The sequence below is a fragment of the Aptenodytes forsteri genome, unplaced genomic scaffold (genome assembly GCF_000699145.1).
Source record: "Aptenodytes forsteri isolate BGI_AS27 unplaced genomic scaffold, ASM69914v1 Scaffold3, whole genome shotgun sequence".
In the NCBI taxonomy this organism is placed as follows: Eukaryota; Metazoa; Chordata; class Aves; order Sphenisciformes; family Spheniscidae; genus Aptenodytes; species Aptenodytes forsteri.
This window is the reverse complement of record NW_008795283.1, coordinates 1,296,015-1,321,370: the sequence shown is the minus strand read 5'-3', so window position 1 is coordinate 1,321,370 and position 25,356 is coordinate 1,296,015. Positions and strand designations below refer to the sequence as shown.

The following is a 25,356-nucleotide window of genomic DNA, read 5'->3' as shown; positions in this document are numbered from 1 at the left end:
ATACTTTCAGCTAGGAGTTTATCTAATGATTGGGTTTGTTGAGCTGTTAGATGACTGAAGTTTTCAACAGAATGTAATTAAAGCAGGCAGTTTTTGTATGGTCATGTCTAGCTCTTCTCTCCTACAAGAGCTTCAGTTGTGACTACTGCTGTTCAGTGTATGTTTTGGTGCTAATGGAAGTGACTAGAGATGTGCAGTAAAATGGGATGTTCTCTGAAATGCTGTTGCAGCTACAGACTTGTAGTCAGCTGGTGTCTGCTAGCAAGCTCTAACCTGAGGTTTTTAGTCTGTTGTGCCCAATAAAAATGCTTTAGTACTTGTGAAAAGAACTGAAATGAGATCTAGCTGCAAATTTGTAGGACTTAGATTTGTTTTCCAGTCTTGAAGGTGGTGTTGTATAGGATACTCAGTTATGCTGCTGAGAGGTCTCTCCTCAAATGTGGTAAAATGTCAAGCACAGTTTAAAATACTAATCTCACTTTAACTTGCCTGGGCTTGTGGATAGAAGACCCCAAATGGATGCTTCTAAGTTTGGCAAAGAGAAATAGAGAAGACACCAGTGGTTTAGGTTAGGTTGCAGTAACTCTTCCTCTTGAGGCTGGAATGCAGGCGAGTTACTGGTGAGACTTAATGTGAAGTGTGATCAGACAGCAGAGTATGCCGGACATGCTAAAATTTCTTCTATTCCCAGAGTATATGTCCTATCCAGAGAGGAGTGACTACTAATGAATACAAAGAATGAAAAGTAGTGAATAACTTATTTTTTAGCTTTCTGCAATCCTTTGGAAACAGTATGTGAGGAAAAAGCATCCTTTAATTCTTTATTGGGTTTGCTGCAAGTTACATGAGGTGTTTTGCCTTTTTCCCTGCTTGTTCTGAAAGCTTTCCTTTGCAGAACAGGATGTGTAGATTTGCATTCCACATGATAAACTGGATACACTGTGTGACCTCACTGCTGACAGAGTTTGGGGGAGAAATTGAAGAGCTGTGCAGATAGAAAAGTATAGGCATGTCTTTTATAGACTAACTCTAGCTTTTGTAATCTAGCATTCACCTGACTCTTCTGGTAATGGCTTCTGAACACTACGTACTTGTAAAAGAGAGGATAGTTGAAGTTGTGTTTGTGATTGGGTAGCAGACTGCTTAGCAGGTACAGGAAGCTCATACGTTTTGCCAAAGTTAATGGGCTTGCCCTTGCCTGCAGGGAGCTAGCTGCCTCTGAAGTTCTTGAAAGCGGAAGCACCGCATTTCTTGAGGAAACCCTTGTAGCATTGCTTCAGGGGTTGTATGGATGCCATTAGCATCATTGTGGCTCCTGGTTGCTTACTGATGCTGTTTTTAAATAGCTTTGTTTCCTCATTCTCCTCAGGTGGTGCTTGGTAAGTGAATCTCCCTATCCATTAGGGTCTTGTCCAGCTCAGCATGCAAAATCTAAGTTAGCATACCTCGGCTTAGTTTGCCTGTCCTGCTTCAAATGTTATATTAGGTGTTGACTTAACTTGTGTTGGAGGAAAAGGTAGGTTAAACTTGATCTCTTTAAGAAAATAATCCTAATAAGTTACCTGCCTCCTGATTGATTCCAGACTCAATTATTTATACTTGTTTGGCTTTAAAAATGTTACATTGATTATTTGTTTTTGCTTACTGCCAGAAAGTGAGCAGCCAGATTAAGGATTGGTTTTGTCCTGAAGTCAACAGTCAATACAATATTTAGAAATGTTTATTCTTTTATCCCCTTTATTAGTACAATATTTTGTATTTGGAGATCTCTTCAAACTGTTTTTGCTAAACTCATGGTTTAAGTTGTGTGATGAGCACTGCTAGTTCTTCTAGGACTAATAAGCTGTTGAATGTGTAAATATTAATGTTGTAATCAGATCTCTTTTAAATGACTAAAACTGGCATTATGTGCAGAATAGAGAGGGCACTCTGTCTTGTTCTCCAGTCATGTTCCCTTTCTGATTCTGCAAGATGTGCATGGGGCTTTGATCACCATAAAGACTCTTCTCTTGCAATGGTCTGTATAGGGAGGGAGACTAGGTGTACGAAACAAGCTGGAATTCTCCTTAGGGTAAGAGGTTTAAAAAGACAGTTAATTTGTTCTTATCTACTAAATTAATGTTCGTGCTGGGTAACAAATGCTCTTTAATTCTGATTGTTGTATGTCTGTGTGTGTATATATATTTATGGCTGTTAGAATTTTATATCAAACTATACTATCGGTGGGGTAAAGGATAGTGATGCAGCAAAATATTTGAGAACACAGACTCTTGTTGCTTTTGTAAGGAAAGTGGTTTATTTGTGGATGAAGACTAAGAGTTAATGTCTCATTTTGTTTAGTGACTGCCTAGGGAAATGGTAAAGTTATAAATATGAATAAAAGGTGAATTAGAAGGGTGAAAGCCTTGAAGTGAAATCTGAAGTTTAACTACTACTCTGAACACTTCTTTTAAATAGCTATTAGGCCGCACTTAATCAGTATCTGTTGCTGAAGTGGTTGATCTGTAAAAGCCTTATGGGCCTCAGAAAAAGTTGCATGAGAAGTCTTAACTCTGAGTAGAATTGCAAAAGTTGAATTTGGGACTGAGGTTTTCATGTGGCTTCTGGCCATCTTTGACACAGCTGAAAAACTCTCTTCAGAACATCTGTGTTGGCTGCCTTTCCATGGGCATGTAATGGTCTAGCACAAATAGTCTTCAGAGCGTATGATCTTGCACATTATTATTGCGGACTGCTGCTCAAATGTGTGAACCACAATTGTAAACAGCCTTTTTTTTGTATGCAGGTAGGGAAAAGTTTGGCTTTTGTGACTGATCGGTATCTTGTCATTGAAGAGTAGCTGTTGGAAGCTGACAAGCTAAGTCAAAACGTCTGTGTTGGGTAGTTGGGCAGGTTTTTTCCCATCCACCATGCTGTCAAACTTGCATCAGTTTTTCCAAAATGGACTTGGTGCTGTGTACTAGCCCTGAAATAAGGTCATACCATGTACTTGGTTTAGTTTTCAAGTTGCTTAAAATCTTCCCATCTTTTTATTCATAACAACTAATCAAAAATATTCGGTGTGACACAAAAAATCATGCTAGCTATAGGTTTTCTAGTCTAGGTCTTACATCCCAATAGCCTGCAAAAAGAGAACAAGAGTTGAATTTGGTTCTCAAGCTCCAGTGATAGGTCTACTTAGTATGCTGCTGTGGTGCTTTGGTATCTTGTAGTCCAACTGTTCCTTTTTTCTATGTTGCTAGACTTCTGACAATCTACACAAAGTTTGACTGTAGGGGGTGTGTGTTTAAACCTTCATTTTCAGTATGATCAATATTTTCTGTATGAAAGAAACTGTTAAACTCTAGATAACTTCATGTATTTTTATGGACATTTGACCTTGTGTTCACTAACTCTTTCTTACTCTCTTTTGAAAGGCCCTTCCTTCTTCCATGATGATAGTAGCTGTCTACTGCCCGGTGATAGCAGCTCTCTTTATCGTTTTGAAGATGGTGAATTACCGTTTGCACAGGGCACTGGATGAGGGAGAAATTGTGGAGAGGAATGCTAGTGAGCATATGGACAGAGGTGCAAAAACAGAACAAAGCAATGTTTCAGCCAAGAGAAAAGACAGCAACGGGCCCAGGTAAGGTGTCTGCTGATGTATGTATACTGCTTCAAATGATAAACAGTCCTGTATTCATCAGATGTGTAACTGGAATGGTAGTTGAAATAAACACTGAGGAATATAGATGCAGACCTCTGTAGTTCTGAAAGACTGTTTAAGTCTGGTCTTTAAAAGCAGACTGACTTATGTGTTAGGTTTGCAATGATGGATTCATGTTAACTTCCTGGTTTCTCTCCCAGAGGAGTTCCAGAACAATATTGAAAATGCTGGAAGCACTGAAACAATAGCATGGAAAATGTGTGCTGATTAGGTCACTAAATACTTAATGAACACAACCAGTACAAGTAATCTTATTTCAGCAGTAGACTTAGTTTTAAAAATCTAGCTGTCAAAGACCACATACTACATGTTAAGTCTTTTATCACTAAAAGGAATGTCTGGTGGGGTTTCAATTTGCTTAGTTTTGCAAAAGCAGGAGTTGATACAATGCTTGACTCCAGTCATAGTCTTACTTCAGGAGAACACTGTCCTGTGAATTTGGAAATTCTGGAATTGCTCAGCTCAGTAATGAAGATGGTGATTCTGAAGTACTGTCAGTAGGAGGTGATTCCTTTCCACAGATCTTGTTTGCTGTCACCAGCATTAAAAAAAAAGAGGTTTTCTTCCTCTGACCAGACTATTTGGAGAAAGAAGAGCAAAAGATGACTCATCAACAAGGCCAGCCTAACCAGTCTGATCAGACTGTATTACGAGCTCTGTTATCAAAGCCTCTGCCTGGCTCCAGATAATTGAGGCTATCTTAAGAGTTAGACTGCATTAAATAAATCAACCTTGAATTGTTAGCTTTTAAAGAAGACCTTTCTCTTGTCTGAGTTTTTGGTACCAGTAGCCATGAATAGTTTTCAAAGTGGGGCAATTAGTATGCTGTCCTGAGTCTTAAAAGGTTGTGTGTGTTGTTGTGGTGTTGTGTTTTGTTTTTTTTTAAAAAAAAAAACAAAACAAAACAAACTTTTTTACATGGAGACACATGCTATAAGGAAATGTAGTTGAAAGAAGCCTCTTAAGTCTGTTTATCAGGATGCTTAAAGAAAGGAAGTGTTAAAGTGATGATCTTTAAAATGCTCAGCCTAGAAGTAAAAGGACTTTACTGTGCATATGGGGTAGCTTCTCATGAGATGGGTCTTAAGTTCTTCTGTATCTGCTCTCAGCTCAGGTATTGTTAGCAAAAACAGTGTCTTAGATTCCTTTAAAGTTGATATACAGTAACTTCTTGTATCAATCTTTTATAACCTGACCCTTTTTCCATGTTGTGTTTGGTAACTGAACCTGCTGATTTTATTTGTGACTCCATTTAGATCACCGTATACCTTACTAAAACTGTATCAAGCTATTTTGGCAGAATGCTTGCTTAAATGTATATTAATGCTTATTCTGCTTAATAAAATTCATGAAAGTAAACTAACGGTCTGTTCTGTTTCAATGCAACCTTGCTAACGCATGTTTTAGCTGTGGTCCTTAGATGTTTTGTTTTGTGTGGTGTGTGTTGGTTTGTGTTTTTTTAAGCCATATAGCTTTTGCTTCCAAAACAGTAGCCAAGACTTGGCAAGGGACTTCTTTCTACTAGTATTGTGAATTACTTCTGGATGTTTCTAAAGTTCTGTTTTGTCTAAGGAGCAGTTGACATGGGACAAGTTACTACATTTTAAGCATTTGTGAGCTCAGAAGTAGAGGTTAGTTTGATGCTGTGTGTCCTGCTTGCCAACTAAAGTTTCATTAACTTTTATATGATCCTTGTTCCCACTTTCAGGTCTCTTAACTAGAACTGGGAACAAGGTCAATGCAGAAATTACGGAGTTACTTTTTGGTAAGTGGGATGTACAGTATATACTAATCTTTGCCTGGAAGCTTACAAGAACTCTGGGATAACTTTCAAACCAGTAGAGGGGATGTAGAGTGAGTGTTTAATATTGAGTTGTCGCCTTCTTAGTAAGTTAAATCGGAACACTAATTAAAAAAAAACCAAAAACCTGTCTCTGAAGAAAGTGTGTATGTAGAGTGTTACTTTTTTTTAAACTCTGCTCCCTTAGCATAAGGTGGATATAGGCGATCTCTAAGCAGACATACTACCTTAAATATTTGCATAATCAGAATATTAGTTTTGATAGCTTAGGCTACAGTATGTGATACCAAATAAATAGAGTATAGTGTGCAAAGCTGTCCTAGAGTTTTCACCCTGTCACACACACCCTTCCTGAGACCACTTTAGATATGAGTATTAATATTTTTGAAGGATTAAGCAATAGTCTGGTTTCTGTTCAAAAGTTATGTTCAGGATTCTCTTTAGCTTCTAAGAACTGCTGTTCTTTCTTTCTGAAGGTGTTTGCAAAGTGGTGCTTTCAGGTATCTGACAAAAACTATGTGCTGTCATTTGTAGGTTTAGATGAACTGCTCATTTATCTTCGGTTCACATTGGTTTGTGAATAGGATCAAACTCTAAGGGTTTTTAATCTTTTCATAAAACTTTGGCATGCTTCAGTGAAGAACAACTTAGTGTTCCCTAAGAAATGCCTTGTTTGTTTTTCCTCATCCTCTTTATAAAGCTGAAATTGTCTAGTTAATATTTCTGAAAGAAGCTAGTCTTAATTTAGGGATAGGAATGTGAGTTGTCATCTTCTGTAGCTTCTAGTGCAGTTGCTGCTTTCATACTTAAGGGGATGGTGTTAGTAATGCTTCTGTGAGGTTTTCATGAAAACAAGTAATAGGGATACAGGCTCCTAATCTCGCATAAAAGGTAGAAGGAACAGTGCAAGCGTAATGTTTATTGGGTATCAGTGGACCCACATAGATACCTTAAAACACTCAGTCAGTCTTGCTTTTGGGGATATGAATATGGCTTCTTTCTTGTGTCAGTGACTACTATAGTTCAAAGTATCATAAAGCATTAACCTGGTGACACTTCTGTCCCTGAGCTCCATCAGCATGGGGGAACTGTAATTATGATGCTACATGAATTTCACGTGTACTTCTCCTATAAAATAAAACTGACAGCTGGAGAATGTTGCACCTTTGAGTTACGTACTGTCTACTTAAACAAGTATAAGCAAGAGAAATAATAAAAAAAAGTAATCTCTACAACTCTTGCCTTACCTTTGCTATTTCTTCTCTTTGCAGTTTTCTGTGGCTGGCAGACCTGTTCTTGAGCTTGGAGCTGTTTTGTCTTTTTGACTCTCTAATTAGTTATTCAAGCTTTAAAGAAAACTTCTCTTAATACTTGAAACTGTCATGGTCTAGCATTTGCAGTACATGCTGTGGTCCTTCTGTGTTTTGAGAGCAGCCTCCTGACTAGTTATCCTGCTATTTTAGTTGGAAATTAAGGACAGAAGAAGGTGTTCAAAAGAAAAGAATAAAACTCTTCCTCTGCTTTGTCCTGAAATCAAAATTGCTCATTCCAAATTCTCCCTGGAAGTTCTAGTTCGAATATCAGATTTATTTAGTCAATCAGCCTAAGTCAGGTTTTAAACTTCTGAATTCATGTAGGTTTACAGCCTCTTCAGACTTTTGGTTAGTCTCTGTCGAAGTAACATAATATAGCTATAGATAGTAATTTTAGATAGGAAAGTTACTAATAATTAGAAATATTAGTTTTAATTTGTTTTGCGCAGTCTCTGAATGCCTCTTCCACAGCAATCTCCGTTGCAGGTAGCTGGACATAATTTATTCAGTCTTCTCAACTTGTGTAGTAACTTCACTTCAGGTTTTTTGCTTGCAAACTGGAAAGCGTAGCACTTGCTCTAGGGTATGAAGTCAGCAAACTGTAAGAAACTGATTGTAGAACTTAATAGCAGAAAGGAATGGGCACAACACTAGCAGAAAATAGCTCCTAAAGGATTCTACATGCTGTTGTAGTCCAGATCCTTATGCGTACAATGATTAATCCTAGAAATCTGTACTTCCTGCTTGTTCCTGCAGACTTTATTTGTTATTGTTTTGTTACTAGCTTTTGTTAATCCATTAGTTTGTGTGTGCTGTCACAGAATATAGCAGCTGTGAGTGGAGTGGTGGTGTTGGATTGTATTGTTCCTTATGCTGATATCTGTTGGTTCACTTCTAGACAAAATCACCTCCTTCTCCCACCCTGGTTAACTATCCAGTTCCATGCATGAGAGCCTATTCATGTTGACTTATTTTTGTACTTCATAGGACATACTTTAATCATATGCAGTGTTTCTGAATGAATTATTCAAACAGGAAAGGAATTTCATCTTACTGTGAAAAAGCGTTCTTCGTTATATCTTCAGTTGTCATCATAATCTATGCTGAACTTAAACATTAAGTGAGAATTTTTTAGTTTAGTCTTCATGTTATGTCCTTATGTGTTGTTAAAATGCTTACATAAGGAATGCTTTGGCTAAAGCTGGTTGAAATTATTGAAGCCAAATTCTGTATCTCTTTTTTTTTTTTTCCTTACCTGGTTCTGTCTTAGCATAATTGATAATACCAGGTCAGTGAGGGCTCTGTAAACAGCCATCAATAAGAGCATGCTTATGTCTCACAGCTGAGCTGTACCAAAATGGTGAGTTTTTACTTCAATTTGCTGGAGTCAGACCATAATTGTTCTGCTAACTCATGGCTGGCTGTCTCTTAAGTTAACTTACTTTTACTGAAGTAATATATTCCTAACTTCAAACTCTTTTTTTTTTTTTTTTTTTTGTCATTTCTTGATGTATGAAGGTTTAGGGGCCTCTTGTATGATCTAGAATGGTTCCCAAGGTTGTATCTTTACACCTCTCTGAGGTGACAACAGCTTGAAATGTCATGCTGTAAAATGAATGATGTTTCAGGTCCTTTAGTCTACAGACAGTTTGTTTATGTATCCTAGATCGATGTTCGTATATTACAAAAATTATTAGGTGTTGGTCTTATTGCATAAGACTTTTCTATGAGACTAGCTGTCTATTAAGTAAGTCCTGCAATGCTTCTGTCCATTTCTGTCCCGTTCTCCAGAGGGGCTTCATCTTTAGTTTCTTTAGTCCAGCTGGAGAGGGGTTGTGCATGCGTTCTTTCTCCAGCAAAATGTTGGAGTGGACTTGCCACAGCTCTGAATCATTGATTGTTAGGAAGCAGCTGTTTATCTTTGGGAAGGAGCAGAGAGCGTCAGTGTCAAATTACACTGCATTACTTCTGTTCAGAAGTCTCCTGGATCAAGATGGCTCAAGAGAACTGTACTGGGAAAGGAAAAAGGATGCCTCAACCTCTCCCTCTTTGCAATTAACAAACACTGCTAGGTTGGATCCCTGAGCTGTAGTCCCCAACTCATTTCACACCCCGTTGTCCTAATGGACAGGTCCAGCTTGCTTTTGTTTCATAAATATCTGTCTTTGACAAGCTGAATTATGTTGAATTATAATTTGGTGATGTTGATCTAGAAAATACTTTAAAACCAATACTTACTAATCCTGCAAAGGTGAAATCACTAGGACATAATATATATTGTACCTCAAAATATTTCTTGGTAGGGCCTGTAAATTATCTGAAGGGAGGTAATTTTCTGGTAGAAAGAAGTGGTTTGCATCCCTGGGGGAGATACCGTGTCCCTGTATGTCTCTTTCCAATAACTTTTACTGCCAGTATGTGGCTTTCTTGGTTAACCCATCCTTACTTTTGCTCCTGGATCCAGTCTAAGGAAAAGATCTGGAGTCCTTTCCCTGCTCTTTGAAAGAGTTCTACTTAGTACTTTTTCTGTTGATTGATTTCTGGGTATTACAGTTGGACAGATGATCTGAAAGTTACATGTGTGTATGTATGGACAGAGAGAATTTCATATGTCAGCATTTCAAAATGCCTTGTAGCTCCTAAGTCTTCATGGTTTGTGTTGGGTGGTGACAGGGGACTTTACAAGGCAGCAGCTTCTATGACAGTATATAGGGCGCTCCAGCTCTGGCTGAGCTTCCTGTGTCAATGGGCAGTATTCATCTGAGATACTGGGATATATTTGGGCCCCTGATATTTGAAAAGGGAAAAAATGTTTTGAATCTACACTCAGCGTAGACAGACAAACTTCTGTTTGACTGGTAGGTTAATGTTCTTTTTCTTTTTTTTCCTTTTCCTTCTTTTATGTTTCTCTCAGTGACCCTGGTGGAGGGATTGAGATGTCAGAGTTCATACGAGAAGCAACTCCCCCTGTTGGCTGTAGTTCACGCAATTCTTATGCTGGGGTAGATCCAAACAACCAGGTAAGAATTAAAGCTACTGCAGTTGTTGCTTTAGTACTGCTGGCTTTGCAATCTGTAGTGTAATCTTTACTGTTTTTTTTCTTATATTAGGCTAAACAACTTACCTTTCTGTATTTCTTAACTGCTTTATTAGGGTGGCATTGCACTCTCCCAGCTGCATAGCTCTTGCTCGTCCCATCTTGTGTTCATTTTGGGAGTGGCTGGATTTTATAAGGCAACCTAAACTCTCATCAGAAAGTATTCCCTCTTGCTCAGTTAGCTTTGTTCTGATTTAGTAAATCAAAATGGCTCAGAGCATGGTCAGATAAGTACCAAGACCCACTGTGGTGGGCTTACCTCTTCCTTTTGGAATCAGTGAGTCGTTAGATAGCTCAAGCTGTAACTTCACCCTTATGTTCTAACTGTTTTCCTCCCTTACTTTTGTTTGGTCTGTCATTTAGATGCTTAATTGGCAAACTTCAGTTGTGCTGAATTTGAGGAGGCTTCTGTTAAGTCGTCTTAGAACGTATCCACTGCTGATTATCTCTTGCAATGCTAAATGGCTTTCTGAAGGTTATTATTCCTGACAGTTCTGCCTCCGCAGTCAAAAATGTTAGTTTGCTAAAATACAAAGCAAGATAAACTGGTAGAAATGGAAAGACTAAAACTTGTTTGTTTTTGGATGACCTCTGCAAAATCTTCACTATTTTGACACTTCAACAGTGGAGGGAAGAAAGCAATAAATAGGGGCTGCTGCATACCAGATGGAAGTGCTGAAGACCTTGGCTTTATTAGATTTTAATGCAACTTCATTATGCTCTAGTTGCCTTGTAATTTCACTGGGGAAGTTGTTCTGTTTCCTTATTATGTCTGCTAGATTTATACGTTCAACTTCCATAGCACTGCATGTGCTGTTCCTTCTATTTGGCTTGTGATATTTAGCCAGTTGTGGCATCTTTCTTTTACCAACTCTTCATGAGGACAAGTAGATTGACTGGCCAGACTGTAAGGTTATGTTGACAATGAGCAATGCAGCATCATATTAAAGATACAGAAGCTATTTTTGAATGATGTGGAAACTCTTGGTGTGGTATTACAGTATCAAGTCCTTCTAATTAGCTCTCTGAGGAAGCAGTATATAATGTAGTGCAATGTTATGCTAATGTTGATGTTTTATCTGAATAATGCTCTGTTATGCAGTATAGATACTCTTAAAAGATTTTCTCCTTTGAAGATAGCAGGTATTTGGTAGTGTTCAAAGGAATAGGAAGTGATGGTCCATGTAGGAAGACAGAACTAGGCTGGGGATCGTGTTTCTTTGACTGGTCTTTGGAAAAAAAACTATTCCAAACATACTCATAACGGTTTTAATGTTAAAGCATGTGAAGAAGCTCTGTGTTCTTTCCTGTGTGCTTTAATGCTGACACTATAACACAGTTAAAGCTACTGCGAAAGGAGTATAGTGTTTGAAAGGTGTTTATGCTGATAAAATTAGTGCTCGCTAGTCCCATGTGATTGAATTTGCAGCATCAAAAGGGTATGTGAACAGTAGGCATCTGAGTTCTGTTCAGTTTTTTGTGTGAAATAGCTTTCCCATGCTGATGCATTTGCATTCAGCTACAGCATTCAGCAAGGCATGTTACTGAAGGGGAAAAAAAAAAGTTGAAACATGGCAAAATGACTAACTAAAAATGTGCATGACAGTGTAGTAAAGAAAATGCATTAAACAAGCTCCGGCTGCTTTTTTGCATTACATATAGCAAAGCTATTGTTCTTCGTAGTATGGCTGAATAAAATCTGCACACATCTTCAGATTACCTTAAATTTGCTGTGCTTACAGAGAAGAATTAGTAGAATTATGCTCTTTTCCCCAGAGTCATTTGAACTGGGGATTTTTGAAAAACAGCATCCCAATATGTATACAGTGAAGTCAAATTGCCATCGTTTTTATGTATCTTGGGTTCAGATTTTGCCTTTGAGTGCTCTTCTCCTATCTTATTTCTGAGTGGTTTAATTATTTGACACATGCATTTTTGTGTGTTATTTGGAGTTCTTTGAGAGAGGTGGTATTGGAAATATTATTGAAGGAAAGACTAAATACTCTTTAGCACCTCTGCAAAATAATCCACTACAGATCACAGGACGTATGTAGAAAGGCAGACTGCAAACCTAAATGGCTAGTTAATTTTCATACGAGGAGGTACATGCCTGCTGGTTGGCCATTGAACATGGCTGAAAAGCAGATGCTACAGATTTGAAAAGTGATTGTAACTAATATCCAAGAATAGATCAAGGAATACTGCACAGTCTTCCACTGACCAGTTTACTTGCTCTGAGGTAACTGCAATCTGTATACTTGGAAACTGTCTTCAAAAGAAAAATTGCATTTGCAGGAATGAGAGGGAGGAAAAAGACACAGTAAAATGATTAGGTTAAATTGATTTAAGTTTATTCAGCTGCCAGCAGGTATCATCCTGCCATATCCCCTGTTCATGCTGCTGCCACTTTCCATGTACCAACACTTAGGTTCTTGTGGTTGCCTGGTCATTGGATCAACTCTGACAGATCTGAAGACTAACCCTGGTAAAAATGTATCTTTTCGAATAGGAACAGTTTCTGGATTCAGCTTGGTGGTTACTATGTTGAACAGCTAAGTTTTATATCAATGTGGTGTTATCTTTAAGCATTTTAGGCAACTGTGATCACTGCATTAAACATTCAGCTTTACAACAGCAGTCATTAGTGTACCACCACACTAGTAGTTTGTTTCCATAGTAAGTATTTTCAAGGAAAATTCCTAGATTAGAAACTTTTTAAAATCAGCATAGTAAAATCTCCAAGTACATTGGCTATAAAACAGAATAATGCAGTGATATAGTTGGATGCATGATTAGATGCCTTGTCATCTCTATTTGCAGTGGAAACATTCTGAGTCAGAAAGGGTTTTACAGCACTGTGCTGTTGGATGCTTTTGTGCCTTTGAAAATCTCTCCTAGGTGTATAGGCAAATGCCTGCATTGCAGTAATAGGAAACAACAGTTGGGTAATTCCTGAAACTTTACAGCTTTTTACATAATTCCCTGTTTCTAGGTTGGATCTGGGTTATCTCGTCTGGGAACAGCAGCAACCATCAAAGGTGAGATTTTTGGCTACTTCTTAAAACTACCTTGCAGTAGCACTTCAAATAACTATTGTTTGCTATGTTGTTTCCAAATACTGTCTACCTTGTTCATCTTCAAAACTTCTTTTGTGAGCTAAGTACAGCATTTACTAATGGGAAGAAATCTTCCTTGGAGTTGTAAATTATGTGCCTAAAACACTAGGAGAGAACATCCTGGAATCTGTGCTCTGTTTTCCATGTAACAACAGGCTTTTCTTTTGCTCGTAAATGCAGAGCCAAGGGGTTGGTTTGAGTGGGCTTTTCTCTACTATTTTGAGTTCTGTGCAACCAATCGCCCTTCTGGTATTGTATTTCAATGACTTGATTATTTCTAGTTGCTTGGCATCTAGCAAAAGTATTGTCCAGGACACACTTGTGAACTCCTCTGAGATGAAAAGATAAATTATTTGTAATATGCAAAGTTGCTATCTTGTAAATTTGTTAAGCCAATAATAAGACAAAAGAAAATGAGATGTGAATTTTTGTCACCTTCCTGATTTTTCTTTACCTTTTATATCTTTACAAGTATTTTGTTACAATATACCCCTCATTTTTATTGGCAACCATGCAAAAAGGAATATTCAAATAGATATATATTTAAGGAAAAAAAAAATCTTTCCTACACAGAACCCAATGGAAATATACTTTTCCAGTTCTCCATGGAAGATCTGTGTAGTTGAATGAAAACTTTCTTATACACAAAATAAAAGAAATAGAGTAGACAATACTTACCTGTAAAAGATAAGAGAAATCTTGTTACTTGTAATTATTGTTATTTACTTTCAAATGAAGAAAGAAAAGCAACAGTCTTTCATGACAGGTGAGAAATCTGCAGTGTATGTAGATGTATGTGTTAATACTTTGAGCACTAGTACTCTTCTTTCTTAAAATTCACAGGAGATACTGACACTGCCAAGACCTCTGATGATATCAGTTTAAGTCTTGGCCAGAGTTCTAGCCTATGTAAAGAAGGGAGTGAAGAACAAGGTAAAATTTCTTCTTCTGCATATTAAACATGGTATTTTGTTAGCAAAGACCCTTTGCTTAACATGCTAAATAAATTCATGCAATTTGTTGATAGACTTTAAGAAGGGGTATCTTGAAGCTCTCTGTTTCCTTTCTTAATTACTCTAAGTTCCTGAGATACATAGCTTGAATACTCTTTTAACTTTATTCTTTGGCTGTGTGTTTCTTGTTCTGGCATCTTCCAGCAGGTAATAAATATTTACTGTCTCCTTACTGCTGAAAGATAGCTAGCTTACATGTCTCTAGATGATGTCTCTTATACTGAAAGTGGCCTGGAATTCATGGACTTCGTTGTAGACTAAATTGCTTTGCTTTCCAGTACAGCCAAATGAATTTTTTTAAATTACATGTGCTCTTCTGTAAAGTAAATGATCCTGTGCAGAGTTCTGTGTTTCTGGAGCTATAGACTGCTTCTAATATGCAAGCTATCAGAGTTTTGTAATTGTTTTTTCCTAGTATGTAAGAAGACTGCTAGCTTGTATTCCTCAGTTTTCCAATTTTGTTTCGGATCTCATCTTTCATTTAGCTTCATTGCCAGGAAAAAATCTGCTCAGCTTAAAACGGAGCATAAAACTGTAGGGAAATCTTTTGTGTGCTGATTTTGAAGTACCTGGTGATTAGCAGGAAGTTAACTCTGGGAATACAGTAGTTCACTTTGGCCAATCTAGTCAGATTGATGGGTTCCTTTCAGACGTTACTGTGTGATTCAGTGCAGAAAGTATGTTTAAAATAGAGGATTACAAGTGGCCGTGCTGTTGTAATAGGCAGCAGGGTTCTACTACTTTCAGCTGACTAACAGAACTGTTTGTGAAGTCTCTTAAGTTACACGTGTGCAAATACACTCTACAAAAATTTAGCAATTGTAGTAACTTAACCTGGCCTCCAGATCTTCTATTTTTAGTGACAGTACCAAAGAGGAAAGTAGCCTGACTTTCAATACTACCTGCAGGTGGATGCTTTTACAGGAGACTGCTTGTGATGGATAACGGAAACAATTGTTCTGACCAAGCGCTAACAGCAAATCCTCATGATTTGCTTTAACAGCACCAGTTTTAGAGGTAGTAAAACTCAGTAACTTCGTAGGGAGTTTCACTATAGTACCAAGAGACCTGTGCCAGCGCCTACATCCTTGCTAATTGTGAGCTTGGTAGGAAAGGTGATTTTTGTTGGCTTTTTTGTGACTTCAAAGTTAATGGGGTTTATTTTGTTTTCTTTAATAATTTTAAAGTTTATGTGAAACAAACAGTTTACTGCATGTAGGAAATAAAACAAAAGGCAGGGTACCCTTTTATAATTAAGAAACTTTGGGGTACATAAAAACATTAAGTCTGAGACACATGAGCAATAGAGGAGGTTGGGGACTTGTCAGAATTGTGTTGTCTTTTATTAGCTGCTAAGATTAAGCTGGTGTTGATGGTTTCTTTTTTATAAAAAAAAAAAGTCTGTCAGATTTGCCCAGATGCTAGAAAGTCTTTTAAATGGTAATGTGATACGTAGTACTTGTAAATAAACTGACAAATTCATTTGCTTTATCTGATATAAACAAGCAGTTGTAAAGCAGACTGTATAACTTACAAGAACATTCTACATGAATATTTTTAAATATGTACTTAAACAGATTTGGCAACTGATCGGAAGCTTTTTCGTCTGGTGTCGAATGACTCGTTTGTCTCCATCCAACCGTCATTATCATCTGGACAGGATTTGCTGAGAGACAACAGTGACAAAGTGTGCCTCTCGAACAACCAGCTTGTGGACCAGTCTAAAACCAGTGCATGTGACACAGAAGTAGCTTCGCTTGTAACTCTGCATTCTCACTCCTATAGGAAGGATCATAGACCACGAGGTGTACCAAGGACTTCTAGTTCTGCTGTCGCTTTTCCAGATGCTTCACTAAATGACTTCCCTCTCTATCAGCAAAGACGAGGACTAGATCCTGTCAGTGAGTTAGAAGCTTCCAAGCCCCCTTCTGCATCCAGAGAGTCCTTGGCTGAGAACTCTTGCATTTCAGGAGTTTTTCAATTAGATGACATTCTGAAAAGTAGCAGCCCTCAACCATTGGCTAAGAGTGGGAAGAGCAAATCCTTGAAAGCAGACAAAAGTGTGGACAGTCTGAGAAGCCTGAGTACTAGAAGCAGTGGTTCAACAGAAAGCTACTGCAGTGGGACTGATCGTGACACTAACAGTACCATCAGTAGCTATAAAAGTGAACATACTAGCTCAACGCATATAGAAAGTGTGTTGTCAGAGCACGAGGAGGAATCTCCTAGAGAAGAAAAAAAGGATGGTAAGAAAAAAGACTGTGGTGTTGACTCAGAGGATGACAGTAGTTCTACTGACAAAAGGACTAGTAGCGAACGGACTGCTGTGGAAGTGAGCACTAACAGTGGTGTTCAAGAGGTAAAGGGTTCTAATGCATCTGATGAGATGCACAGTCAGAAGTGTCTTGGTGCCTCTGCTTCAGAAGAGGCCAATAAGAACCCACATGCCAATGAATTGACTACGCAAGCTGACAGGCCACCTGGGAAGGCTGCTGAACAGAGAGATGAGCAGACTGAGAAACTAGCTGTCTTATTAGATTCAAGGGCTTCTAAAGAAACGAGTGGAAAACAAAAAGAAGGAGATGTTCGACCAAAATCTTCTAGTTTAATACATCGAACAGCCTCTACCCACAAGTCTAGCCGGAGAAGGACAGGAAAAAAGCGGGCTAGTAGTTTTGATTCAAGTCGGCACAGGGAATATGTTTCCTTCCGAGGTGTATCTGGTACTAAACCTCACAGTGCTGTGTTTTGTCACGATGAGGACTCCAGTGATCAAAGTGACTTGAGCAGGACATCAAGTATGCAGTCAGCTCACCAGTTCAGCAGTGATAGCTCTTCCAGCACCACCTCCCATTCATGCCAGTCTCCTGAGGGAAAGTACAGTGCTCTAAAGACCAAATATGTTTCTAAAGAACGTGGCGGCACAGACCCTGAAAATGCTCACAAAACCCATGTAAGCTCTGAAGGAATTAGCAAAAAACGATCTACACGTCGGACTTCTAGCACAAACAGTGCCAAGAATCGTGCCAGAGTGTTAAGCCTGGACAGTGGTACTGTAGCTTGTTTAAATGACCCAAATAGTTTAATGGCACCAGGTAACATAAAACAGTTAACCACTTCAAAATCTGATTTGGAAGCCAAAGAAGGAGAGGTGCTAGATGAGCTATCTCTGTTGGGAAGGGCTTCACACTTAGAGTCAGTCACTCGTTCTAGGAATAGCTTACCAAGCCAGACTACGTTTCCTGAAGGGGAAGAGCAAGAATCAGCAAGTGGAGGTAAGTAAATAACCTACCAGAAGTACCTTGCTGTATTTAGTTAATGAGTCTGGGATCTACGACTTAAGTTACACCTATACTTAAGCGTCTTCCTGTTTCTTCGTTCTTGCCTAGTAAAACTGACAAAGCATTTCCTTCATAATCTCTTGGAAGATCTACAGAAATGGGAATTGAATTCATACAAATGTTATGAAATCTATAGGTAGAGGTATTATGGGTTTGTAACTGGCAGTCTTTGTTAACCAGAGCTGTATCTTAAAATTATTATTTGTGATCAAATCAGACCTGCTCCATTGTATTACTCAAACTTCAAATTATGTGTACTATTTTAAAATTTAACAATAAAAGAGAGACTATTTTTGTTTGAAAGATTGTGCAGTTTAGAAAATTGGGAACATGGAAGTGATTGTTTGGAGTTACTGCTGCCTCTTAGATGAATGCTCTGGCATGGCTTGAGGTGGTATCAAAAATAAATAAAAAAACCCCCCAAAAACCCAAACCCCTTACCATGCTGCCTTGAATTGTGCATTCTCATGATGGTCTGGTTACTAAGCTGAATTCTCCTAGGGATTTGATTTTACTTAGCCTTGCCATTGTTGGCTAGACAGCGTTGTTTACTTCGTGTTGTCGGGTTTTTTTTTTTGTCCTCATTATGAGAACACAATAACCTTCCGGTGCTGGAGAGAGGAATGTAGTTTCCTCTTACTTTCTATAACTATTGCTTTGCTTCACGTAATGTGAGTACTAAGCTTACCTGTAGTAGCTGGTATTAATCTAGATTAATAGGGGCATCTTTAAAAAATTTTGGAGCTCTTAATAGTTTTTTGTTTATCGCTTGTTATGATGTTTCAGTCTCTTTTCTTGGTTAGCCATATTGACTCTCTTAACTGCAAGGCTTTTTGTGTCATGGAAGATAAGTGAATTTAAAATATGTTTTCAGAGTAGTATGGGATTGCTAATTACCTCATTCTGACTTCTGGGATTGTTTGAGGGCAATACCTACCAAATAATCTGGATCTTGTTAGCTAAGCACACAAATGCTTCATAAAATTGTATTTTAGATAGAGACATAGATATTTTTAAGAAATTGTAGCAATTTTACTGTCCTTGTTATTTAGACTGCCTAAGCAAAGTATAGTGACTCTTCCATCTTAAAAGGAGAGACTTCCAACTCACAGTGAGATGAGATATGACCAATAGTTCTTTTTCCGCCCCCCTGCCCCGACACTGACATAAGAGCAAACTCTAAAAATCAGTACAATTAATTTCTGGGGGGGGGAAAAAGGTGTTCTACACTGAAGTTTAGCTGTGTATTGATTACTGATCAAATTTGACTGGTTTACAATTAGTTCAGACCTATTTAGATGCCTTCACTTAAAAAAAAAAAAAAAAAATCTGCATATATTGGTACTTTCTGTCTTTCTGTTATTCCTAGTAACAGAGTTCTGCAGTAGCTTTAATGAAAGAGTCCAGGTTGCTCTTTTAGTACTAACTCTGCAAGCTAAACACTTAACACACATTCTTATTACGCCTTGTTAAAGTGACAGCTCTTCTTTATGTCTACTGAGAGTAATTTAACTAATAAAAGGTCTGCTTTATGTATTTACAGTTTTGACTCTATGCTCTCTTTAGCACAAAATTATTTAAAACCTTTTTTAATTCCTTCCCTTAAAAAAAAAAAAAAAAAAAAATCTGCATATATTGGTACTTTCTGTCTTTCTGTTATTCCTAGTAACAGAGTTCTGCAGTAGCTTTAATGAAAGAGTCCAGGTTGCTCTTTTAGTACTAACTCTGCAAGCTAAACACTTAACACACATTCTTATTACGCCTTGTTAAAGTGACAGCTCTTCTTTATGTCTACTGAGAGTAATTTAACTAATAAAAGGTCTGCTTTATGTATTTACAGTTTTGACTCTATGCTCTCTTTAGCACAAGATTTAATTTAATTTTGGTTTGTTATTATTGTTTATTACAGCTTAAAACTGTTAAGGTTCTCTCCTTATATGCAAAGGAGGATTAATATACCTTACAGAACATGTCAGGCTTTATATGCACTCACCAGTCATCAGTAGTCTGAAAGAATCAGTGCATGACTGATGCTATATATTGCCAAATATTTTGGTTGCTCTTTTAAAGAGAGAAATGGTGGGGAAGACCAACCCTAACACATTTAAAAGCAATCTTAAAGATACAAGGCTGTAGCAGCTTAAGCAGGGAAGTCTTGCTGTCATTCTTGATGGACTGTTCTCTTCAGTTTCACTTTTAAACTTTGTTTAGATAATGATCATTTTGAAGTTGTTAGTATTTTTAATAAATGGCGAGCACCCAAGTTTTACTTGCCCATGAGTTTCAGGCTGACTTTAAGAAGCAATCTGGATTCAGGTTCTCCAGACTTGATGACATTGTATGATTAATAACACTTGCTGTATCTTATGTTTCTTATTACCAATAGAATAGGAAGTATTTCCTTTATGATTATAAGAAATGAATGTCACTCTGCTTTTTTTGAAAGCAGAACAAAAATATAACTTTTCTTTAGCATTACTGAAATATTTATGCAGTCATGTCTAGCATCAAGCCAGTAATTATTTTGAATTCAGCTGTTCATGACTAATCTCAATAATTCCTTTGTTTCTACTGGTTTTTCTTTTGTGTGTTTTTTGTGGTGGGTTTTTTTTCCCAAATTTATAGCTTATATTACAGGTTTTGTAACAGCTGTGTATCTTTAATTGTGGCTTTCTTCTTTGGGCTTACCTGTGACTAATAGTAATCAGAGAAATGTTTTAACTTTCTAGAATCTAAGTTGCTTTATATTCAGTATTTCCCACTATTGAGTTGTCTTCACCTTTTGGGAGTGTTTTTAAAGATATACATGTGTAATATAAATATACATCATATGTGTGTACGTGTATAGAAATTATTTGAGAAAATTAAGAAGTTTATTTACATGTAGGAGATGAATTACAGAATAAACTTGGTTCAGATTTTCATAAGGTCAGAGGATATTGGTTGGATGGCACTTTTAGAAGTTGTCTGGTCCAACCTCCTGCTGAAAGGATTATTTTATAACTTTATATAAATATTTTCTTAATTTCTGTGATTGCTTATGATAACTTTCTGAAACAAATAATTAACAGATGCACGCTGGATAACCAAAAGACTGATATTAATACCACCGTCTCTTTTTCAGTCAGCAGCTTTCAGTTCCTATTTTTCAAATATGACTTAAATCAGTAATTATAACTTCATCTTATCTTTCAGTCTTTAGGGAGTAAACTAAAAAGTGCATTTTTACTTGTTTATGTAACTGCTAAAACATGTTTTGTAATGGATATGGCCTTTAGTAATCTTTTACTAAGCAGGATGCTGTACAAACTTGTACGTATTTTACTTCAGCAGATACTTAGCATGCTTAGAAATGAAGCTTAGCAGTTTCATTTCTATCTTACTATGCCAGGAAGTGGTGAATGACTCACTTCTTACAAGATAACTTGTGCATTTGAATAGAAATTGCAGTTCGTTAAAATGCAGACAAACAGCATTTGAAAATTCTGTAATTAAATACATTTGGTGGATGTATAACAAAAAAAATGGAAGATGTCTTACAGTAGTTGTTATCCTTGTTTAACCACTCAGCCTCTAAAAGTAGCTAGTGAATTGATGGGTTGTGGGTCAGATGAAGTTGTTCAGATGTCTAAAAGTTTACCTAGATGTCTGGTGATATTTTGGAAATACCACCTTGATACTCTCCTATACCTGGTTTCTCAGATGTGTGCTGTTTCTTGATTGCTGTTTGTAAAGATTTAAAGAACCACATAATGCCGTATATGACACAGTGATGTTTTGTAAAACTTGAGCTAACCTAAAAAGTCGTGTTCTCCCCCAGTTCTCTATTAACTAAAAGACGCACCCTTTAAGTTGCTGCTCTCTTTTACAGCTTGCTGTAATTTATTAAGTTCTTGAGTTACAAACCCTTTTGTAAATAAAACTGCATGTAATGTAATGCATTTTTCCTTCTGTGCATTGCATAGCGATATTGAAGTAACAGCTCATACTGTTCTTTTGTGTTTTGTGGTCTACAGTACATCTCTACAGGCAGGCAAAATAGGGTTTTGTGAGCTTGGATTAGAATCTCACATTTCATATGGCATATGGAAACCTATTCATCTTTTCAGTCTGTGTGTATTTGTGCATATATGCTTAGCATACCTGCCTGTAATCATTAAACAGTGTCCTCTCCAAAGTTAAAAGTACAATTCAGTTCTCTGCTATGCAGCCAATGGTCATGTCAGCTGTTACCGATATATCACTTTTTTCCTACTAAGCTTATGTTGCGTAAGGTCTACAGTCATTACTTATTTTGCCTGTGCTATAGAGCTGTTTCACGTTTCTGATGACTTTAGTTTGATATGTTTTCTGCAGGTGGAATTAATACAGTTACAGAAGATGGGGCTTCTGGTCTGTTTTCTGGGAGTCTTATCAGTTCACATTCAGACTGCTAAACCAAACAGTTTTGCACAAAAAATCAAACTCTGAAAGAGTTTAGAAATGGAAGAAACTGAAAAACGTGTAAAGTTACTGTAATCTGGTTGTGTGTACGTTAGCTATCTCTATTAACGTGTTCAGCAGGGCCCCTCCTGTAACTGGATCACATTAAGCAGATTAGCCAGTAGAAAGGGCTCTCTTCCATATGAGGTTCTTTATTGGAACCAAAAGACTGTACTTTTGATTTTTAGATGTCAGCTAGTGGTGGTGTAATATACACAGCATTTGGTTCAAGCACGACATAGAAACTTTATGCTTTCAAAGTCAGATATTGGGAAGGGCTAACATTAATGTTGTTCTGTCACAGCTTTTGTGTGTAAAGGTTGAGTTTTACAGAATTACCTCTGATTTTGGATATCTTGTCATCTCAGTAGAGGTGAGATGTTGCCATTCAACACTTAAAGATGTAAACAGCATTAGGAGTGATGTGTGAGGCTGAAATGGAATTCTACATTTTTGGAACTTAACAATGAAATAACACTTGGAATGAATCTTGCATCTACTAGTTGTTAATCACTACCTACTGAAGCAAAATACAGTTTTAGTACATTGTGTGGGGACTCCGTCCTGCCTGTTTTGTCCCCTTTCTGGTATTTATGGATAATAAAGAGGCTTTCATTAGATGACTTACGACCAAAATAACTGCCATCTTCCTGATACTTTGTGGTTCCATAAAGGTGGTGACGGGGAACAAACAAACAAACACCTCGGGTTTTGTCCAACTCACAGCAGTGGCTTTTGAGAGCCAGGAATGTGTGTAATTGCTTGGCAAAAGCCCTGAGTACTACTGGTAAGAGGCTTCCTGTTGCTTGGTAGAAACACACTCCTTTAGCATGTCATCTAGGTAGATATTCTACCTCAAGTTCTACAGGGCTGCATAAGGGAAACTTGGGATACTTGATGAGAGGTGCATGCCACAGCATTACAGCATATACCAAAAGGTAAAAATGAAGCAAAATACACTTCATATAATTTTTTGTTTGTTTTTTCCCTGAGAATCTTATTTATAAAGTTTGACCCTGGTTAAATTCTCTCAAGCCTCCCAAAGAAACCAGAAGTAGTAGTTCTTTTAAAATACTTTGCATTGCTGTGGGAGGGAGTTATTTAAATGTCCTAGATTGGTAGTGTTTGTGCAACTACTTCTTGCAGCAATTTTTACTTGATTTGGAAAGAATGGTTCAATTTTGCTGACAAGTAGTATGTGTTGTTCACAAATTTGCCAAGTATTCATCTCAAACAGGAGTTGAATAAGAACTTGGTATAAACGAAGCTGCATCTACTAACAAGTTTATAAGCTAATTTTTCATGCTCCTTTGTAGATGTACCTGGATTTATTGTTATGCATACAGCAGAGAAAGTTCTGAGAGCTCTCTGAACTGTAATGGAAGTGCTCACGTTGCTGCCAAATGTAGCTATGAGATGTAATTCCAGGATATATCGAAGTTGGATACTAATTAACATTTGGTGTTATAGTTAATAGAAGCCCATTCAAAGCAAACATGACTTTCTGTGTATGATATACTAATATAGAATAACACTTATGCCGGAAAGGCTGTGTGTTCTAAAGACTTAAAGCATCTAATCCTTAAGATGAATAAATCCAAATACAAAGTCAGAATTAAGTTTCATAAAGATTAATGTAGGTTATGAACATTTGTCTGCTGCATGAACATACTACTAGCTATTGATACCCAAATCCCTGGATATAGGGACTATATTGGGCAGGGGATCAGATTAGGTCATAGCTTTAGCTCTTTGACCCCAAGTCCATCAACATTATATTCAAGAAGTCTGTGTGAGTTAACACCTAATGTTTTTAAAAGTGGGAAGTATAGTGAAGTAGAATAACTGAGACTCCTAGTTTTATCTTTGGCATTAGTATAGAAACTTGTCTGTCAAGCTGGTCCGTAAAAATGTTTGGTTCAGAATTCAAAACAGATGGTTTCATTGTCCTGGTTATTCCCTGCTTGACAGTGTTTTGCTTTTCAGATTGTTTTAGTGACTGGTTTGATGTAACTGTAAATATTCTTCCAGCCTAGTCTCAAACTTGTTTGGTTTTTTTATACATTCAACCACAACACTGAAGTCTTGGGCTTTACTTCCCTTGTTTCTCTTTCAATTTTCTTTTTTTGTGTGTGTGTGACAAGCTTTCCTTCCTAAACCGTATGTTGTTTTTCTCTGCCCTATTTTCTAGCAAAAGTTTGTCTTAGAGATGTCCCTCTGTTCTTCATTGTTTCTCATTTGCTGCCCACATCTCCATTCTTCAGAAATTGGCATTAGTGATATTTTTCATTAAATGTCCACAGTAAGTTATAATACTATAAACCAATACTTCGCTTTTTTCATCAGAGAAGTATAAGAAATCCCTGCAATTGTAGGTCTTATAATGGTGCATAATCCATGGTGATTAATAACTGTATACTGAAGATATGGACCGAACGGACTCCTCCTTTCTACTTGGGTATCTTACAAGTATGGTTTTTAAAATAGTGTTAGGGCATATGAGAAGAAACTACGAATGCCTCAGCCATGAGGAGAGTGGTGGTGTTAATCCATGAATGCATGTGAGAAGTATGGCTTTTCTCAGGTTTTGAACACAAACGAGATATAAACGCTCGATACAGAAGAGCAAAATTTCAGCTGTTTGGTTTGGCAAAGTATGTTCAGTGTGAGAAGACAGATTTCATTGCTTATGTGAACGCATGAAGCCATAAACTATTAATTTCATCTCTCACTGAGAATTTGTAGGGTTGGTCATTACAAGTGGTTGACAATAGTTAGATCACAATTTCCCATTTGATAGGGAGAGAAGTGACATGTCCAAATGTCACTCAGGTTCCATGCACACATTTAACTGTGCTTAACCTGAGTAATGTTCAAAACCATGTAGACTTCAAGTGATGTATTTTTTTTCCTTTCCTGAGAAGAGTGTGGGACATTGTGTTTCCATTGTGTGTGGGTTTTTTGAGGGTGTGTGGTTTTTTTTTTGTTTCCAGTCTAGACTGAAGTTCGCAATTGTTATCCTAAGAACTCTGTGGTTTTCCACGTGGACACTTTATCTCTGTATTACCTCCATACCATATCTTTCCAGGAATCTTCCTACTTGGGAAGAATTTATCTGAGGCACTGGGTTTAGTGTTTTTGCTAGGCAAAAATGAAATGGGACGTGTTTATACAATGAAACTTGGAAATTTTGCTCTTTTTTCTTCAATTTCCATCTTCTAAGTTTGGATTAGAAACAGTGGTACATACATGTAGGGTGATGTTGTAAATGTTTTGGCTTGTATGTGTAAATGTTCCTGTTTGAAAGAAAATATTTGCATTTTATGTTTCTTAAAGCTAATTGTATTGTACAATAATTGTGTAGTTGTAGTGTAAAACTTTGAGTCTTCAGTTCTGTTTAAAACTTTGAGGAACTATAGAGGGTTTACATGAAAAACACTTGTGTAGTATAGAAAGAGAAATTTTGGAAGGGCATAACCTGCAGGCA

General features: G+C 37.3%; 1 protein-coding gene across 4 annotated transcripts in view; it reads left to right on the top strand.

The window, feature by feature from the left end:
- The first annotated feature begins 3,422 nt into the window (after positions 1-3,422).
- Positions 3,423-25,356, top strand: part of PCNX1 (pecanex homolog 1 (Drosophila)) — an 86,950-nt gene continuing 65,016 nt past the window's right edge. For all 4 annotated transcript variants that reach the window (XM_019472067.1, XM_019472066.1, XM_019472065.1 and 1 more), the window contains exons 1-5: positions 3,423-3,625; positions 9,735-9,840; positions 12,910-12,955; positions 13,877-13,966; positions 15,624-17,321. In XM_019472067.1, the coding sequence (XP_019327612.1) occupies positions 3,432-3,625; positions 9,735-9,840; positions 12,910-12,955; positions 13,877-13,966; positions 15,624-17,321 (2,134 nt within the window). In that variant the 5' untranslated portion in view covers positions 3,423-3,431. The remainder of the gene's footprint in view (positions 3,626-9,734; positions 9,841-12,909; positions 12,956-13,876; positions 13,967-15,623; positions 17,322-25,356) is intronic.